Source organism: Schistocerca americana, chromosome 11 (genome assembly GCF_021461395.2).
Source record: "Schistocerca americana isolate TAMUIC-IGC-003095 chromosome 11, iqSchAmer2.1, whole genome shotgun sequence".
Taxonomy (NCBI): domain Eukaryota; kingdom Metazoa; phylum Arthropoda; class Insecta; order Orthoptera; family Acrididae; genus Schistocerca; species Schistocerca americana.
Window position 1 is genome coordinate 19,070,731 of NC_060129.1, and position 21,615 is coordinate 19,092,345.

General features: G+C 46.6%; 1 protein-coding gene across 1 annotated transcript; it reads right to left on the reverse strand.

The window, feature by feature from the left end:
* Positions 1-5,192: 5,192 nt before the first annotated feature.
* On the reverse strand, positions 5,193-20,267 carry LOC124553946 (poly [ADP-ribose] polymerase tankyrase-1-like). Its single transcript, XM_047127963.1, has 3 exons — positions 19,858-20,267; positions 12,950-13,093; positions 5,193-5,855 (listed from the first exon to the last, which is right to left on the reverse strand). The coding sequence occupies exons 1-3, from the start codon at positions 20,265-20,267 to the stop codon at positions 5,357-5,359; spliced, it is 1,053 nt and encodes a 350-aa protein (XP_046983919.1). The 3' UTR covers positions 5,193-5,356.
* Positions 20,268-21,615: the final 1,348 nt, after the last annotated feature.

The window sequence follows — 21,615 nt, forward strand, 5'->3', positions numbered from 1 at the left end:
AATCGTCCAGTCACCTACGTTTATTCTTTACGATATTCGCAGTCTGCTCCGAAGTATTTAACTGGTTCGTCTGCAGGCATCTGAGCAGAGTTATCGAAATGAAAGATATCGCATCCTCCAGCCACGCCACAGCACCTTCTAATGTAACAAATACGAGTCGCAGACCGGGGACAGCGAGTACATCAATTACCACGTTACGTGTTTTACGGCGAAGCCTTCCAAGCTTTGGAGTCTTCTGCAAGTAGCGGAAACCGGTAAATACACCTGTTGCACATGAATAATAGTGGTAAACGAAATGAATGGTACTTATTCTCGGTAATTCCTGTAGTTCCCATCGCTAGTGGAACCAACACGACAATATCAGTCAGCTTTTAGAGTAATTTACCCGAGATTTTAGGGGCAGAGCGCACCGAAGTCAGGTTCCTGATACAGAGAATAATTCTTACCCGATGTCTTACTTACGTTGTGGGAAAGTGTATTTGCTGCTTCTTAAAGGTCACGCATTTTCTTTGGCCTCCAGGATTCTCACCTCTTTTTTGGTTGATTCTTTTACTGGTAATTCAGGGTGTAAAAATATGCTTTTCCCCGGGTGAAAATACACTTTTTCCGTGCTAAGTGACGGTAGGTTTCCAGTAAATTTTCCCTCGGAACTGTAAAACTTATCTATCCTTTGAATGGTTATGGTTTATACACTGGCGTGGAACTTCCTGGAAAAAATGGAACGGGGAGAGAAGTTTTTGAACGGCCTTTCATTTCCAGCAACATATAGGCCTACGCTGCATATTTTCGTATTACGAAACTATAAATTTGAATTGCACCAAACACGGCACCCTAGTTTCCGGAGCTTTGAAATCGAGATTGCGACGTCATGGCACGTGACTTGGCCAGCCGATGACAGCAGACATTCAGAGCATAGGACATGCGCTGTATTAAGCCAATAGCAATCACCTACGTAGCGCGAACACACAAATAGGAAAAGTTAGGGGTTTGCATTAAAATATGAAGTGTAGCAACAAGAAAAGCCAAGCTTTCACATACAATATCGACGTTTATTGCGTGTGTTGTACTCTGAGGTACGTCGCACAAATTTGCCAGTAAATTTAAAATACTGACGTAAATGTCTGGTCTTCAGGGCTCGAAACGAGAGTCGAACGCTCTGTTTTTTTAAGACATTAATCCCACTTCCTCACTCGTAACATAATTCATCCTGCGTAGAAGCATATTTACTTTGAAAGTAACACTTTTCAAACCACCATTCGCAAAACTATCCCGAGACGGTCTCAAATACCTTCGACTTAGCAGTTGCCAGAGAGCGCCAGAAAACAGGCATTACTGCGCGTGCGCAGCTGCAGTGACGTAAGAACGCCGCATGTTTGTGTGTATAAAGCACAAAGAGGTGTTACATTACGCCATAAAAGAAACAGGACGTCAGAGGATACTCGGAGTGCATCAGAATTTCGTAAACTATACTAACGTGAATACTTCGGTCTGAAGTGCACACTGTCCAGATTCACAGTTAAGTAGGTCCCACCTGACATTAAGCTTTTCGGTGTGGTTTTTGGGACGTAAGTTTTCTTTCAGTAGCAGTACTGTAGCATCTCATGTTTTTTTCTCTCTTCATTATGACATAATGCCATACATGGCAGAACATGAAAACGTGCACTTTACATTCAACGAACAGCTGTGGAATGAAACACTTCGTTTCAAATAAATTGACTTCCTCAGCGAGAATAGTAACGCCAGACTTGTGTAGCAAACTGACAACAATAACTTCATAGTTCTGCAAAGCAGTTAATGCTTGACTGCCAAAAACTTTGAAATAAAATCCAGAAAACTGAAACTAATAATATATTTTTGCCTTCAATAAATATGTTAATGTATTTTAATTCGCTTCATAGCTCCCGGCCACAGAAATACGTTTTGTGTTCATTGGACGTGGGAGCTGTATATGAAGAGGAAGCAGCGAATTATATCACTGAACGCAAACACGGGTCACGTGGACACTACCCCCCCTCCACCCCTTCGCTGCAACTCAGATAACTCTGCGCATGCGCGAATGCGGCAGCCAGGGCGCGCGACGCAGCTAACGGCCGGAGCAGTCCGAGCAGCGGGCGAGTCAACTGCGCATGCGCAACAGCCCGCTGGCGACTGCCCAGATGAACCTGACGTAAGCAGCTGTGACGTCACGCTCACAGAAAGGAGTTTATTGTTACAAAGTATCACATCGTCTTCGCCCCAAGGCCTTTGACATATTTTTAGCTGTTTTCTTGTTGTAAATGGCGCATTTCTCTGCAACTAAAGATTAATTTTTTCCCTCCCGTTCATTGCTGCAGTGTTATTCTCCAGTAGCGGGATACAATTTGCCAGAGAATCAGTTCCTACCAGCCAAAATTACAAAAAATTATCTGAAAACTAAAACAATGAAAAAATTCACGGGTTCTTCCCAGATTTCCGGTTGTCCTGAGTCGTATACAATCTGTAATTTTTGAACACCCGTTCTTTGTACAAATATTTACTCCTTACTTTTCTTCCGAACGCTTTTTTACGCGCATGACCCCCATTTGGTATGAAATCTCCGTACATGTTTCTGAATGTAGCCACGACTGCGAAGAAAGCAATAATGACCCCGTAACTTCCCACCCGAGACTGCTACACTATTTCCTGTACGATGTTAGTGAGCCGACGCACCGCAATCCCTCCTGCTTGTTCTTCGTACGTCTCTCGCTGATATGGCCACTTGGGCAGTTCTTGCAGCAGAACGGATAGCTATTTAGATGCAAGCAGGCGATCTGTGTGTCCAATTTGGTGGTGAGAGTAGCTAACCCATTTGTAGTAAATTCCAAGACTCCATCACAGTACATTTATTAAAAAATGCAGTAAAACAGTTAGCATTTAAATAGGTGAAACGGTTCACGACATGAAGTTACAAAAATCGGGACGTGTGTGTGTGTGTGTGTGTGTGTCGCAGGAGTTTAAAGTCTGACATGTGCCGAGATGAAATCTTGTTCAGAGCGCAAAGGCGACATTGCAGTTGTGAAAATAACTCTTACAGTAAATGGCGAATATATAGATACATTATTGAAAACAGGTTCCCCTTTTATGCAGAAAGAGTAATTTCTCTTGTTACCCAAACATGTTTAGGCACCTCTGTGCCATCCCCAGCGGACATCTGATTATTGTAAGCTGTAGAAAGTGAACATATTTTATGTTTTAATTGATCTAACAAAGACAGGCCTAAAGAAAGTTTTTTTTTTCTTCTTACCGTGATTTTTACATTACGCAGTTTAGCAGGACTATCTGTATGGTGTCCTGCACTGCACACCTCTTGATTATTCAGCGACGTAATTTTGGCGTCAAAACATTTAGCGTATACATGTTATTGCTCAATTTTTTTGCGACATCATTCTTTTGCGTTCTGAGGGCACTGCACGCACAAACACACGTTGTGTTTGCTAAAGCCGTTAGCGTTCAACTCTTCTCCAGAGTATTTGGCGACGAATTTGAATTTTGTTTACACTATCGGTCTCTCTCTCTGTCTCTCTCTGTGTGTGTGGGCCTGTTTCTTTTCTCCCTACTAATTTGTTGGTTTAATTTCTGGATCATATGGGACTTGCCACTATTTTCCTCTGGTATATGTTTTATTGTGTGTAGCTGCTTTGTGTGATGGTGTTTGCTTACGGATGTTCTGTTCAGTCTGTGGAGTCAGAATCTGAAGCTTGTGCGGCACCGGGTGATTCGGCGGTTTGTGAACGGCGATGCTTCGTGGCTGTCCGTTTCCCGACTATTGTGAAGCCATGGTGTCGTGTTTCTCTTTCGAACGGCGAGATTCAGAAAATTTAGTGTGTTTTATGTTTCCGATCATAGCCTGGTGTGAATGTGTGGGTCTCAGTTGTTTGTTTCGCCGTATAGCGGTTACACACGTGACCGCCTGCTGCGCCACAGGTGGGCCCTGGCGGCCGATGCTGACTGAGGGGAAGTTGCAGGTCCGTCTCGCAGCCGAGTACTGGAGGCTGGCGGGCGCGAGTCTCTGTCGCGGCCCCACGGCTGGCTCGCGAGCCCTCACCCCAGCCACTCACCGTCACGCCGCGCGGCGAATCCGCTGCCGGCGCATGCGCGGAGAACGCCTTCCCGCTCCCCGCCGCCACTGCTGCTCTATTCTGCACTGTTCCCTTAGCTGCAGCGTCACACTGAAACCTGAAATCTGGAAAAATAAGTTGCTGTCGATAGGGAAAGGAACCTCCCACGCTGAATCCAGCCAGTTCACTTTCGACGTCAAAATTTTATGAGTCTTTCACATCGCTTGACACTTTATAAGAACCCCCTCTGTGCACACTGGACATGTAACTCTTCCATCTATGTAACCACCAGGTATTCGCTTCAGTGCAGCACTGCTGTGAGAGGAACCGTGTTTTAAAAGTTAGTTGTCGTAGTGCGTTTCGTTTTTGAAATCCCCGCTGCTCGTTCCGTCATTTTTATTAAACGTCGTAGACTCAGGTGACGAAAGTTAGGAAATAACGACACGCTCATGTACAGATGTCGACACTATAGGAAAGTGTGTAATTTACATCGAGAGTCAGATCTACATTTGAATTAACGTAACAGCAAGTCGCTCATTAGAATCTCACCAACAGTTGGAAGCACTTGCTCGATTAGTGGGCCAAAGTAGAGAATTTTATTTATTTTACTTTTCGTCATAGTGTCACCTCTACGAATCTGCCTGATGTGTGACTCATTCCGTGTGCAGTGTTGCCTGGTATGTGGTGTAACTCTTGCTGGCAATGTGAGGCTGCAATTAAAGGCGGCAAGTATCTGCGTACTGCAGATACATAAGTGAACTCGGCGTGAGATCGCAACTGAAGACACATTCTGACTGAACGACTTGTGTGCCAGTAATCCGAGTATGGTGCAGTTTATGCTGGTGTAACATAGCACGAGGCACGCTAGCAGCATATAGTTTCCAGTAATGGGGTAATGTAGCGGTCTGGTCCGAACAACGAACGTTAGTGCAGCTGCGTGATGTGGTAGACAACCAACAATATTGCGCCATTCGTGTCTTCAAAGAGATTGAGTGCTGACGTTATCTTGAGAGAGACAGGTGGTGCTTAGTAATAGTGCAGTGTTTATCAGTTGTTACTCAGCTTTTGCAAAAACTGATCGTGAAGTATTTTACAGACTGAAGGGCTCCTCACGTTAGTTTACAGGTATCTCTCGTCGTTGTCCCGGTGTTACCAGAGTTGTCATACGCAGCACAAAATGGTATGTACAAATAAATGAACAAAGGATTGTTTTTTTGTATTCTTTATTAGAAAGACCAACGCATATGGTGTAACTGCTTGTGCTTCCTGAATGCCGTACGTCAGCGTTGTGTCAGCATATCCACCAGCTCCTGGTTTCTGTTCAGCCTGGCGAGGTCCAGGGGGGTGCTGCCATCCTCATCCCGGGCCCCCCTGTCCGCCCCCGCCAGGAGCAGCTCTGCCGCCGCCCCTGCGTGACCCCACAGTGCCGCCCGGTGCAGCGGCGTCCGCCCCCACCGATCCCTGGCGTTGGGGTCAGCAGAGGCGCCGACCAGCAGCCGCACCACACCAGCGCGGCCACCCCGTGCAGCCCAGTGCAGGGGCGTCTGCTGCTCCCGGCTGGTCCTGGCGTCGACCTCCGCGCCGGCGCCGACGAGGCAGCTGGCCGCCGCCACGTGACCCCTGCCTGCTGCCACGTGCAGGGCGGTCCAGCTGTTCCCCAACTCCTCCCCCCTCGCCCCCACGTCCGCCCCCGCCGCCAGTAACTCGCGCAGCTGCTCCGCCGCGCCCTGCCTGGCCGCCTCTATCAGCCTCCTCCCTCTCTCCTGTTGAGAGAGGCTCCTGCACAAAACATCGACACTCTCTCACTCTACTACACACACACACACACACACACACACACACACACACACCGAATGAAAGAAACCATCACAGACGCGAAACTTCCAGCAGCCCTCAATACACTTCTGCCTAGCCATGAGTTACAAATGTAGAAATCTTCCCTCTACGATACAGATCAACCAGCGTATCACAGACACATACCAGTATCCCACTATCGAAATCTGCTGCCGCTTCCCGTTAAAATTTGTGCGCTCCATCTCATTACCAGCTGTTTTAACTTTTTCTCCTAATTCACTCCGAGGAGTCACCTCCTGTGACCTCAGCATCCTGCTGGTAATCGATCTTTGAGCTTCAGAGAAACACACCTCTAACGGTTACTTGTGTGTGGAGCAATCCCTTCCGACACTCGGGAAGAAAACATAGGTAACTAATGGCATCTCTGAGTACAGAAATACAACTTCCTCGTCTGTTAACAAAACGTAGATCGCAACACAGGCCAGACCACATCGAAGGAAAGGCTTAAATTGTCCAGTACAGCTGCACTATGTTTTGTTTAAAAACCGTATCGGACGGAATGTATGCGCCAATTGTGGATGAAGTTGTACACGAACACGCATTCACACGAACAGGCATCCGCTTTTAAACTTCTAAGAGATACGGGAACGCTGACATTTGATTCCTGTTCCCGTGTTAGTGCAATTTACTCCGTAATGTCGTGTTTTTCTGTACAGGGCAGTCGCTGAGCTGGGAGTGAGCGGCGCCAGGCTGTGTGGCCAGACTGGGTCGCCGGGACACCACTGTGGAGCGGAGAGGGCGCACGACTTGACGGACACACTGTACCGCGTCCAGGGCAGAGGGCGGCCAGGGCAGGCGACCCTCACAAGCGACGCCCCCTACCGCCTGTCAGCGACTGTCCGACACATTTCAGTATGTGCTCAAAGTATTCAAATAAAGTGTATTCCGTCTACGTACAATTGCGAGTAGTTTGTAATTTCGATCTGAGACCAGGTGTTTCACCGTCAGGAAGCAACCGCGTGCCTTCAGGCAGAGACCAGGTCGAATGTTAGGCTGAGCCGTGCGACAGCCGTGTCTGCAGACGCAGGCGGCTGCGGCGTGGCGCACGCGAGCTGCAGGGAGGGCCGAGCGTCGGCCGGGCTGCCCCCTGTACTCGGCTGGCTCGCCTGCAAGGGCTGCCGCCGTCTTCTCTGATGGCCGCACGCCCGCAATTGACACACTTCGGCTGCGGAACGGCAGTCGGCGCTACACCAGAATATTTTTAATAATGTGGCATCCAATAGATCGATATTTACTAAAATGTTGATACCGACTCTCGACATCTTGAAAAAAATGTGTGTCGGTGGACAAAATATCGAGACACTCCTGCGTATAAAAATAGCAGCTGCACATTATAAATATACTGCTGGTTGTAGAGTTGTAGAACTATCGACTTATTATTACATGTTCTGTACATCAACAACCTAACAGGGCGTGTACATGGACAAGGAAAAAAAATTCACGCATTTTTCCTCGGTTTCTCGGTTAAAAATAGACTTTCTCCCGGGTCAAAATACACTTTTTCCGTGTTAAGCGACAATATACTCTTCCTCCCCACTGTAAAACTCATCACTTCTTTGATTGTTGTACCGACGTAGAATTCCCGGCACTTTAGGAAACTAAATTCAGCGGGGAAAAAAAACGTTTTGCAAGACCTCTGATGTCGTCCATATGTTCCTATTATGGAGGTATAAATTCGGATTCCACCAAACACCGCATGTTACTTTCCAATGCATTGAAATCGAGATTGCGGTGAGCTTTTGTAAGCCAGCCATAGCTCATGTCACGTGATCTCGGCAGGTGATGACAGCACACGACACGCGATGTAGTCAGCCAATAACAACATCACTCGTAAGTAGCGCCAAGACACAAATAATAAAAGCTCATGGTTTCAATTAATATACACAGCGTTCACATACAATATTGGTCTCAAAGATTAATAAGCTGCAAGAGAAGCTAAGGCTGCACATACAATATTGATGATCTGTGCGCGTTTTACACTTTAATACACGTCACACTAACGTGATTGTAAAACTTTTAGTAACGACCCAAATGTCTCATCTTCTGGACTCTAAATTCCTCTAAATAGCTCGTCACCGAAGAGTTGATTTTTAAATGAGAGTCAAACGCTCTTTGATTCAATAAATTCATCGTACATTCTCGCACATAGTTCATCTTGCGTAAAAGGAAATTCACGCTGTACGTTTTTGAAACCACCATTCGCAGTATTTTCCCGCGACCTGTTAGAAATATGAGGTTCGTTTGAGCAGCTGACAGAGAGCGCCAGGTGGAAGGAGTCACCGCGCTTGCGCAGCTACGATGACGCAGGAGGCCCTCATGTTCCTACGTGTAAAAAACTCTGAAAGATCTTACATTATGTCACGAAAGGAACAAGAGCATCGGGATTTCGTGCACCACACTCAAATGCACAATTCGCCTTAAAGTGCACATTCCCAAGCCGAGATTCTGATGTTTATTTCCTTGCAGCACCAGTACTGCATTACATCATGTTTAGTTCTTTATTATGCCATAATGCCATAAGTGCACTTGATGCGCAGCGAACAGTTGAAACTAGGCAATAGTGTGAAATTAAACACTTTGTTTCAAATAAATTGACTGCCTGAGCGGAAAAGATTATTAAAAGCTTAATCTCTTTAGCGAACCTTGAAAAATAACTTGACTCTTCTGCAAAGCGATTACTTCTTGCCTGTCAGAAAGGTGGAAATAAAATCTGAAACTAGTAACATACTTTAGCGAACGTATTTTAATTCAGTTGACAGCTCCCTGTCACAAAAATCCGTTTTCCTTTAATTTAACGTGAGCGCAATAAACGAGGAGGAGACAGTAAAACCGCTGAAGGTATACACAGGCCACGTGGAGGCGACCCACCCGCCCACCACAGCTCGGGCTGCTCTCTGCACCAGCCCCGGATCCACCGCATTTCCCAAGGGCGGCTCCCAGCCACACTTCTGTAACCACAACAGGGAGCAGGGACCGCTCACACGCCACGCCACTCAACTGCGCATGCGCGAGAGGCAGCCCGCAACTCCTCAAAGCAATCCAATTCAAACAGTCGTCACGTCACGCTCGTCGGAGGCAATTTGCTGTTATCGATCACTGCACAGTGTTCCTAAAGCCTTCGACATACTTTGCTGTTGGCAGACGCTTGTATGAGCACTGTGTTTTGTTGTTGAATGTGGCGCATTTCCTTCGCAACTAAAGTTTTATTTACGTTTCTTTTCTGTCGTTCATGTTTTTTTGCTGCAGTATTATTCTGCAGTGGCAGGGTACAGTAGTATCCTTTGTTATAGTATTGGTTCTCACCAATCAAAACCACAAAAATTTAACTGAAAACTGAAACAGAAAAAGGCATGTGATGGGTCCATCGTGGTGTTTCGTCACCACAGCGGGTTTGTCCGGAACACTTCATGCCCGCTTCCCTGCTTTTCCATTTCTGCAAAGGCCAGGCACCTACCAGCTGCAGCGTCGAAATTCTGCGGCCAAGTTAAAGCGTGCTTTTTCCCTTGGCAGCGCTGCCCGCCGATTACGTCAGCATTTCCCCTCACACGTCTGCGCCCACGGCTTGTCATTTACATTTTTGTTCTTCATTTTCAGCAACTGTTTTTCAAGAATTTCGATGTGCAGAAATAGCACACTAGTTCCGCTGAAAATTATTTTTTTAGGAAATTGGTGTTTTGTTTGTTGACGTCGTAAATCTTGTCATTCCATTCAATTCCCCCCCCCCCTCCCTCCCACGCCACGGTGCAATCGGTGTTTTTGTTCTCTGCCACAAATACTTGATTCACACACTCAAAGGGCAAGATTGGACGTGATGAAAACTCAGAAAGTAGTAAGATTATTACACACTTGAAGGTAAGAATCATGTCCCACTACAATTTGAAAATAAGACAGCTTCAAATATTTATCGAAAATATAATATAAAATAAAAATATCACAGTCGATATTGCCGTTTTGATATCGACATATTGATATACCGACAGAAAATGATGTCCGATATACATCAATATTTTTTGGAGAAGATATTGATGTAACTACATTTCATCAACATCCTTAAGCTGAAGGCACGGGACATTCCATTTTGCAAATTCTTACGGATTCGAAAATTACGACATCCACAGTGATGTGAGTACGACAACAATACCAGATTTCAGGTATTGTCTGTCAGCACAGAGAACACAGCGGCTGACTGCCTTCACTTTACGACCGAGTGCAGCGGCGTTATCACAGTCGATTATTAGGCGCAGACTGAAGCTTGAGTAGAGACTGATGCAGACTAATACAGACTGACTAATCGGAGGTTATAATACCTCGCGCGTTCAGGTATCACTGCGCGAGTGTGATCCGCGAGGAGAAGAGGTTCTGTGTTAGCAGCAATCTCATTGGCTGCGTTACACATTAATACGCGGATCGGCGGAAGCAGAATTTCGTCCGCCTCTAAGACAGCGCCATCTCGTAGTGCGGAGACGGACGAGCGCTGCGCCTGCGCTGTTGTGCTTAGCGGGGCGCGCTCTAGTGGGAAAGTTGCGTACGCGCTGACTACGCGGAACTATGTACACAACAACACGTCAATCACCGTGCAGGGGAGGATACTCTGATTGAAAGTCATTGTCAGCTGCTGGAGGATGAAGACGATGATTCCTTGCCTGTGTTGTTGATTGTATCTTCTTAACAGCTGTTGTTGTCACTGTGTCTCTTGCTTCGGACATGCGTTCGTGTGCAAAGGACCTGTACATCATTATTCTTAAGAGGTAGGGATACTGCAGCCACAAGAACGACAGAAATCGGCTCTCGGCGTATATGCTGTCCAGCGAGCAGTCCGATCCGTGAAGGTGTCAGGGCTTGGTTGCACCATCACTTTCTCCCAGTGGGGCAGGGAGCCAACTCCAGAGACTTACTGGAACGTCAAACAACAGCGGCCAGCAGCAGTGTACCACATTGGTTCAGAACTGTGGTGTCGGTTAATGGGGAATACAGTGTTTGCAGTTACTCACGCCGCGTTAAACCCTGGCCACGCCCTGCCACTGGGACGACACAGTTTGCGGTGGAGCCCCTAATTACTCTCATTAGTTTTACCCTCGACAGTAATAGTAGTGTAAAGTCCAGTAGTAGCTGTGGGTAGCTTTCACTATTAGTGAGTAAGCTGAATTTCACTCCTCTGCAGTCAGTATTGTTATTCCGTGGTGCTGTTTTGCCAGTTGCCCACAGTGATACTGTACAGAGCGTGAAGAGGCTGTTTCCCGTGTAAGAAGTTAATGTACCTGAAGTTCTCTCATTTATGGAGCTATGCAGGTGGGAGTGGCACACAGTCAGGCTGTGTTTCCATGAAAGGCAGCTGACAATCGCTATATATCCGAGAAACGTGTCAATGCACGAAAATAAACCGTCGTTATAATCTAGTGAACTAGGGGGGAAAAAAACCAAATCATTAAGGCAGCCTGGTAGGGTTCTGGGCGGTGCAACACCGAGACGTTATCACAGACGGTTCTGGTGGACAGAACGATGCAACCCTCGCTTCACTAATAGAATAACGAAACTGGATTGTAACAGTAGGAGGCCGGTGGTTCGATCACAAGTAGATCCACACGCTGTACGTGTCTACAGCTCAGCACGATATGTAACCGAGCCACGAAATCCGTGAGTCTCCGTATAGGGGGAGCAGTGTGTTTTCTAAAGTCAGTGCATATATTTAAGTTACAGCATTTATTTTGCACCTACTTTCGCACTTGAAACTTAGGACACTCCTCTATTCTATTGCGTCTTGCTGCATTCTGCTCTGATCAGTTTCAAATGGCATGCTGAACAGTCGCATTGTTGCTAGTCCTAGTCCTGTGGAGGTACTATTCTGGTACATCGAGCACCTTCTTCAACTTCAAAAACAGCTATGTCAGTGGAGTCTCAATGAAGCCATCTTGTAAAACCTTTCAGCTGGCTGTAGGGCATATTTTTTCAGAAAGCCGACTAGTTATGTCCACTAACACCGGTCGCTGATTTCGAACAAGCGAGATGAATATTAGGAAGTTGCTAAGGAAAAAACTGCTCTGCGCTGACTGGAGATGCTGTGCTCGGGACGCCCGGCAGACGCCACCAGCTGCAGGGCGTGGTTTGAGACGGGCGGGGTGTGCAGTGCTGCACACGCCTCCACCCTGCCACGCCCACAGCACAGCTGACCTCGTCTGCCGCCTATCGTCGACGGGCACCGCAGCCGCCACCCCACCTGAATCCAACTTTCATTGTGGCTGATGTTTGCTGAATTTCTTCATTTCTAAACGCTACTACCAGAGCTTTAATTTGCATTAAGATCATCAGTGGCTGCTACGTACGAAAGTTGTGTTGTTGTGGTCTTCAGTCCAGAGACTGGTTTGATGCAGCTCTCCATGCTACTCTATCCCAGTCCCTACTGCAACCTACATCCTCCTCAATCTGCTTAGTGTTCTCATCTCTTGGTCTCCCTCTTCGATATTTACCCTCCGCAGTGCCCTCCACTACTGAACTGGTGATCACTTGAGGCCTCAGAATATGCCCTACAATACGAAAGTGTCCATCCACGAAAGTCATCTCAAGCAAATTCGAATAATATTTGAGGACACGCACGAAACAAGCCATATCAACATCCTCTGCTGTTAACAGCCGGTTTTGAGCCCACTTACTTCTAATTCTGCTTACTCTTACTTTATCACTGTTTTTTCTTTTCTTTTGGGCCTGTGCATACACCTGTATACGCAACGATTCATTAATGCATCCTCTGGGTTACGTGAATGCCGATGCACTGAAACCCTGGCTTCACACCCATTTCCTTCACCAGTAATTTGTAACATGCATAAAGACCATCGAAAGTTGCAATTACACTAAACACACCGTTAAGCAAGGAAATAATTTTTCCTGATAACTGTAACCTGGGCGCCATCTAACATTTGAAAAAGTATATGAAATTCGATTTCTTCGTTAGTATAACGTTTGGTTGACACGGCAGTGAGTGTTGGCGTGAGGGTACAAGTCGCGGACTTGCAGCGGCCACTCACCGCAGGCGGGAGACGGCGGCGCTGTCCGGCGGCGGTGGAGATCGGCGGGCGGCGGGGGCGGCGGGGGCGGCGGGGGCGGCGGGGGCGGCGGCGGGGGTCCGGCTGCTGTCGCTGGGCGGCCGGGCGGCGGGGGCGGCCGGCGCGCTGGAAAACAAGAGGCGCGGCTGGAGGCGGCGGACACCGAACTGGACACGAGAGCCCGGCCGCAGGGGCCAGCAGCTCTGCCTCAGTCACACAACACCTGTCGGGCACAACCTGGCGAGCAGTTCAAGTCGGCTGGCTTGTGGGGTTGGTTGAAACCCAATGTATGGAGGCTCAATGATGTCACTGAAGACAGAGAGAGAGCGAGAGAGAGAGAAAGGGGGGGGGGGGGGGGAGGAGATGGAGAAGATATAATCTGGTAACTCGGGGTACCAACTTACATAGAGGAGTTGTTTGATAGGCTGATATTTTGATGAACAGTGGATAACTACCATGCAATACGTTTGACGCCTGAAGGAATGAAGAAGGTGATGGCCAGGAACTACAACAGCTATACTGCAAACGTTACAATGAGTAGTTTCAAAATTTGCTTTTCAGTAAAGCAGACAAAATCGTACAGGCATGTAATGTCTCTATAATTCGGTTTCTTGAAAAGACAGCAAGGGTTATGTGTTTCTGACTCAAACATTATCTTCCGTTTTAAGCTGGACAAGAGACTGAGATTGAGAAGATTACACTACAGGCTGCTGTTACAAGAAAAAGTGGGTCAGGCGGTACAATCAACATTGCCTCACCGGCAATGTTTACAACTTGTCAAGTAATCTGTAGAGTATTGCATACACATTCCAAAAGATTTGAAAAATAAAGGAGACAGCCTTGTATGAAGCATACGTATGTGAGAGACAGAGAGTAACAAATAGGAGTGGGACCTAAGCGTCACATCAGTACTGACATTGTACAAGATGCTTCAGACTCAAACAGATCCATAGGCAACGTAATCTGGCGTATCCCAGTAGGAGCAAACTGGTGCATTCCACTGGACGGCCTCCGACGGCGCCAGAGACGATTACAGACGTGACTGGAGGGCAGAGATTTGCCGCCTGCTCCTCCAGCATCCAGTACAGTGAGGTAACCAGTACCTGTGTGTTTCCTAGGAGGAGAGGCATGGCACATATTGCGGGTGATGGCTGAACAGAGACGAGAAGACAATGTGACTGTAAGGCCCACCACTGTGTGTGACCATGCTGTCGTGCTGACTGGATTGTTCTCTTGTCGTTCACTCACAATGTGCATCAGGAGCCCCTGTGCTCACAGCACCTTCTGTACTGGACGGCTGTAAAAAAATTTGTAAATTTTAGGAAACATGTTATGGGACCCAACTGCTGAGGCCATCCGTCCCTACGCTTACGCACTACTTTAACTTAAACTGACTTACGCTAAGGACAACACACACACACCTATGCCCAAGGGAGGACTCGAACCTCCAACAGCAGTGGGGGTGAGGGGGGAGCCCCGCAGACCGTGACGAGGTGGCTCAGACCGCACTGCTACCCCGCGTGGCGCCTGGACGTCTGACTGGGAATCATTACCCTGCTGTTTGGAGCCCGTCATCTAGAGGTATCGTCGTCCTCGATCCTGGGCTCGAACCCCGCCATCCACATTGTGAATAAAAATCATCAGCATTGGCAGCCGAAGGCTCCTGGCATAAAAGGTCACCCTCATTCAGCCAACAGCCTTGCCAGAGTGGGCGGAGGGGATCACGGAGGCTCAGGGCCCTGCTTTGCCGTTTAGGTTAGTGGAAGATTCAGCAATCATGAGTGGCATGAGAAGGAAATGGAAACCACTTCATTAAAGGTACGCGAAGAGTATCAACACGACATGTGGCCTGTAACTGAACACACATCATGACGATCCTGCCAAGAGCTTCCAGACTACTGGCGATTCAGATACCTGGGAAGAGACTGCCAAGACTGACATGACCTGACAAAAAGATTGAATAACCAACCAAGGGATGACATTATACGAGTCCAGACGTGGAATGTGAGGAGTTAGAATGTGGTAGGAAAGCTGGAAAATAATACACTACTCCGCATTGAAATTGCTACACCAAGAAGAAATGCATATGATAAACGGGTATTCATTGGACAAATATATTATACTAGAACTGACGTGATTACCTTTTCACGCAATTTGGCTGCATAGATCCTGAGAAATCAGTACCCAGAACAACCACCACTGGCCGCAGTGATGGCCTTGATACGCCTGGGCATTGAGTCAAACAGAGCTTGGATGGCGTGTACAGGTACAGCTGCCCATGCAGCTTCTACACGATGCCACAGTTCATCAAGAGTAGTGACTGGTGCATTGTGACGAGCCAATTAGAGATCTGGAGAATGTGCTGGCCAGGGCAGCAGTCGAACATTTTCTGTATCCAGGACCTGCAACATGCGGTTGTTCATTATCCTGCTGAGATATAGGATTTCACAGGGATCGAATGAAGGGTAGAGCCACGGGTCGTAAAACATCTGAAACGTAACGTCCACTGTTCAAACTGCCGTCATTGCGAACAACAGGTGACAGAGGCGTGTAACCAATGGCACCCCATACCATCACGCCAGGTGATGGGAATGAGAAATACATGCTTCCAATGTGTGTTCACCGCGATGTCGCCAAACACGGATGCGACCATCACGATGCTGTAAACAAAACCTGGATTCATCCGAAAAAATGTCGTTTTGACATTCGTGTACCCAGGTTCGTTGTCGCGTACACCATTGCATGCGCTCCTGTCTATGATGCAGTGTCAAGGGTAACCGCAGCCATGATCTCCGAGCTGATAGTCCATGCTGCTGCTAATGTCGTCGAACTGTTCGTGCAGATGGTTGTTGTCTTGCAAACTTCCCCATCTGTTGACTCAGGGATCGAGACGTGGCTGCACGATCCGTTACAGCCATGCGGATAAGATGCCTGTCATCTCGACTGCTAGTGATATGAGGCCGTTGGGATCCAGCACGGCGTTCCGTATTACCCTCCTGAACCCATCGATTTCATATTCTGCCAACAGTCAGCGGATCTCGACCAACGCGAGCAGCAATATCACGATATGATAAACCGCATTCGCGACAGGCTACAATCCAACCTTTATCAAAGTCGGAAACGTGATGGTACGCATTTCTCTTCCTTACAGGAGGCATCACAACAACATTTCATTAGGCAATGCCAGTCAACTGGTGTTTGTGTATGAGAAATCGGTTGGAAACTTTCCTCATTATCAGCACGTTGTAGGTGTCGCCACAGGCGCAAACCTTGTGTAAATGCTCTGAAAAGCTAATCATTTGCATATCATTGTATCTACTTCGTGTCGGTTATATTTCGCATCTGTAGCACGTCATCTTCGTGGTGTACCAATTTTAATGGCCAGTAGTGTAAAAGGAAAATGCTAATGCTCAGTCTGCATATGGTTGTGGTCATTGAAGTGAAATGGAAAGAAGGCAAGGACTTCTGGCCACGTGAGAATAGGGTAATATCCACAGCAGCAGAAAATGGCGGAGCAGGAGTAGGATTCAATATGAGAAGGAGGTTAGGGCAGACAGTGAGCTACTGTGAACATTTCAGTGATAGGGTTCTTCCCAACAGAATCAACAGCGAACTAACACCAGTGCCGACAACGATAGTTCAGGTATACGTGCAGACATCGCAAGTTGATGAAGATATAGAAAAACTATGTGAGGATACTAAACAGGTAATTCAGTATTTAAAGGAAGATGAAAATCTAATAGTCCGCAAAGGAAACTGTAGAAGAAAGGATTACAGGAGAATATAGACTTGGTATCAGGAAAGAGAGAGGAGAAACACTAGTTGAGTTGTACAATAATTTCAGCTAGCAATAGCGAATACTTTGTTTAGGAATCACAAGGAGAGGAGGTACATTTGGGAAAGGAAGTCAGATATGGGGAGATTTCAGTTACATAGCATCATCGTCACGTAGAGACACTGGAATTAGATACTGAACTGTAAGGCATACCCAGAAGCAGATACAGATTCAGATCACAATTTAGTAGTGGTGAAGAGTAGCCTGAAGTTTAGGAGACTAGCAAGGAAGAATCAGTGTGCAAAGAAGTGGGATGTAGTAGTACTAAGGAATGAAGAGTTCTTTCAGTTCTCTGAGGCTATAGATACTGTGATAAGGAACAGATCAGTAGGTACGTGGTTGAAGAGGAGTTTATATCTCTAAAAACAATCACAGAAGCTGGAAAGAAAAACATAGGTACAAAGAAGCTAACTGTAAAGAAACCGTGGGTAACCGAAGAAATGCTTCAGTTGATGAAAGTAGGAAGTACATAAATGTTCAGGGAAATTCAGGAATAGAGATGTACTACTCACTTCAGAATGAAATAAATAGGAAGTGTGTAGAAGCTAAGGCCATATAGCCACAGAAAAAGATGAAGAAATCGGAAAAGAAATGATTGTTGGAAGTATTGGCTCAGCATAACAGGAAAGTCAGAACAAACTTTGGTGAAATTAAAAGCAAAGGGGGTAACATTAAGAGTGGAACCGGAATTCCACTGTTAAATGCAGAGGAGATAGCAGACAGATGGAAAAAATACACTGAATGCTTGTATGACGTGAAAGACTTGGCTGATGGTGTAATAGAAGAAGAAACATTAGTCGACATGGAAGAGATAGGTGATCCAGTACTAGAGTGAGAATTTAAAAGAACTATGGAAAATTCAATATCAAATAAGGCAGAAGGGATAAATAACATTCCATCAGAATTCCTAATATCATTGGAGAAGTAGTAACAAAATAACTATTCACGTTCGAATGTGGAATGTACGAGTCTGGTGATATACCATATGACTTTCAGAAAAAGACCAAGACAAGTATGAGAATTATCGCACCATCAGCTTAACAGCACATGCATCCAAGTTACTGACAAGAGTAATATACCAGGTGATCAAAAAGTCAATATAAATTTAAAAACTGAATAAATCACGGAATAATGAAGATAGAGAGGTACAAATTGACACACATGCTTGGAATGACATGGGGTTTTTTAGGACCAAAAAGATACAAAAGTTCAAAAAATGTCCAACAGATGGCGCTTCACCTGATCAGAATAGCAATAATTAGCATAACAAAGTAAGACAAAGCAAAGATGATGTTCTTCACAGGAAATGCCCAATATGTCCACCATCATTCCTCAGCAATAGCTGTAGGCGAGGAATAATGTTGTGAACAGCATTGTAAAGCATGTCCGGAGTTATGGTGAGGCATTGTCGTCGGATGTTGTCTTTCAGCATCCCTAGAGATGTCGGTCGATCACGATACACTTATGACTTCAGGAAACCCCAAAGCCAATAATCGCACGGTCTGAGGTCTGGGGACCTGGGAGGCCAAGCAGGACGAAAGTGGCGGCTGAGCACACGATGATCACCAAACGACATGCGCAAGTGATCTTTGAAGTGTCTTTTTTTTTGTTCTAATAAAACCCCATGTCATTCCAAGCATGGGTATAAATTTTTACCTCCCTATCTACATTATTCCGTGGTTTATTAAGTTTTCAAATTTATACTGACTTTTTGACCACCCGATATATAAGACTGGAACACGATATTGAAGTTCTGTTAGATGTCGGTTCAGGAAAGTTAAAGGCATCAGAGGGACAATTTTGATATGCTGTTGATAATGGAAGCACGACTGAAGAAAAATCAAGCCACGTTCATAGGATTTGCCGACCTGGAAAAAGCATTCGACAGTGTGAAATTGAGCAAGATGTACGAAACTATGAGAAAATTAGGGCTAAGCTCTGGGAAAGACAGGAGAGATGCAATATTTACAACAAGGAAGAGGGAACAATAAGACTGGGAAACGAATAACGAAGTGCTTGGATTAAAATGTGTGTAAAAGAGGGATGTAGTGTTTCTCTCGTACTGTTTAGTCTACACATCGAAGAAGCAATCAGGATGAAACAACATTAATGATAAGAACTGCTGATGAGATTGCTTTCCTCAATGAGATTGGGGAAGAATTACAGGGAATGGAATGAAGAAGCTAATGAATGCGGAATATGGTTTGAGATGAAATTGAATAAAAACGAAAGTAATGGGAAGTAGCAGAAATGAGAACAGCGAGAAACTTATCATCAGGGTTGATGGTCAGAAAGTAATTGAAGTTAACGAGTTCTGCTTACTAGGCAGCAAAATAACAGATGGAGGAAGGACAACATCAAAAGCAGAGTTGCACAGGTAAAAATGGCATTTCTGGCCGAGAGAAGTCTACTAGTATCAAACACGGGCGTTAATGTGAGGAAGAAATTTGCGAGAATGTACGTTTGAGCACAGCACTGTATGGTAGTGAACATGGGACTGTGGGGAAACTGGAGCAGGAGAGAATGGAAGTATCTGAGATGTTACACTGGGCGTCTCTGATTTCTTTACTTGACGTAACTGCTGACAAAAAGAGTTCAACGTGGAGCTTTAATAAACCAGTCGTGACAAGACAATTACGCCATCGTGAGCTGTCAGCGAATGGCATTCCGTGCACGGGTACTGTACAGCACTGGTACATCAGATGTGAGATGCTGACAAATATTTTAGTCTCAGAAATACTCACACACACGCACACACACACGTATGTTACTGGTAGACACAGAACAACATCCTGCCCCGTGCTCACCTGGGTTCTGCTGGTGGCTCACCGAGCAGCTGACAAATATTTTAGTCTCAGAAATACTCACACACACGCACACACACACGTATGTTACTGGTAGACACAGAACAACATCCTGCCCCGTGCTCACCTGGGTTCTGCTGGTGGCTCACCGAGCAGCTGACAAATATTTTAGTCTCAGAAATACTCACACACACGCACACACACACGTATGTTACTGGTAGACACAGAACAACATCCTGCCCCGTGCTCACCTGGGTTCTGCTGGTGGCTCACTGAGCAGCCGACTGACTTCGACGATGTCTTTCGGGTACTGCAGCACGGCGTCTGCCCAGCCCTGCGTCGCCATTACTTTGTAGTCGTGGGCCCTTATGAAGTGGATGGCGGCCGCAGTTAGGCTGGGGCACGAGTGCCTCACCGCCAGCACAGCTGCAGCCGCCGCCGTCTCCACCTCCAGCTGCGCCGCCACCTGCTGTTCGCAGGCGGCCTTCAGGGCGGACAGGCCGTATGTGTCGGCTGCCGCCAACAGCTCAGGGGCCGTGTCGGTCAGCTGGGGGGCCTGCAGGGTGTACACGTAAGACAGCAGCTGCCTCAGCACAGGGCCCCCCACGTCCGCGATTCTGACCTCGCCGCAGCTGGCCTCCAGCGTGTCGTGCTGGAACATGGCTCGGAACACGGGGCTCCTGGCGGCCAGGACCGCGCGGTGCGCCGCCAGCCGCGTCTCTCCTGCCACCAGCGTGACGACCGCGCCGTCGCCCGCGTCCAGCAGGGCGCCCAGGTCCACGGCCGCCGTCCTCTGAACCTCAGCAGCTGCCGACATGGCGGAAGGTCCTGAAACACGGCGCCACCGAGCCCACCTTACACGGCACTCTCCACACTCGTACGACGCACGTGCAGACCTGTACAACAACAGCTGGTAAATGTTGTCCACCAGTGATCCATTACAATGTTACAATATCCTGTCTGCGTAAAACTCTTCCAACAGCACAACTTTCCAGATTTCCCATACCGTTGCAGCACCCTGATTTTGGACAACATGTCCTCAGAAGGTGTGTAGACCTCATTCCCCAACTTCTTTCTACAGAGTAGGATTGTTCTATCACGATGTCTTTCGAAATGGAGATAGTAACTGTCTCAATCTCTCTAGTTATTTACAGAAAGAATGACTTGACACTTGGTATGTGCATTGCTCTGCTTTTAACAGCTATTTCTGCAAGTCTTGTAGGAGCTACCTCACGCAGTGGACAGACAATCTGCTACAAGAGTTGCGGGTGACTTAATGGCAAACAGTGCTACGGGGTAGTTGTGGCACCCAGACCGAATCCTCTGACATTTCCGACAGATTCCAGCAAGACAACACCAAACCGTCAACTGGTGAACTCTTAGCAATTGGTAGAGAATTGTCTCTTCCAGTTAGCTGAGACGTGCTATCATTTTGTTACTGATGTCAGACAGCCACAATACAGGAAACTGTTCTCTTAACACCAACACGTTGTAAAGCCGTCACTGATAGGAGAAGCGGGCTCGTTGTGAAGTTGTCAGTAAGGCCAAATGTATCATGGACACAGTGATTTCTCCACCAACAGGCACTGGCAGCCACGGTTTTACCTTCTGATCTGAAAGACGTGCTTAAAGAAAACGATCAAAGCTCTGAAGTCAAATAAAGTGTTGCAAACGACTGTTTAGAATCATCAGAATCTCCTCAGATTTGGTAGCTTTCCAAAGGAGAGGTATTGACGAATTCTGGAACTTGAAGCTGAATTTTAAGAACATTAAAACAAGATTCCAAATCTTTTTATCTGAATTATTTCTGCGATCCTCTTTCACTAGTGATGTTAGTATTACTCGCAATTGATTTTAATCACTCAAATATTACAGAATAGAGCCTCCAAGGGAGAGAAGAAAACGAATATAAAGGTGAAGGATAAAATCTAAGCAGTCCTGGCAAAATTCCGTTTGTGGTCAAAGTCTTTACTGAAGGCAGTGTTTCAGTCTGTCCCTTACTTTCAGAA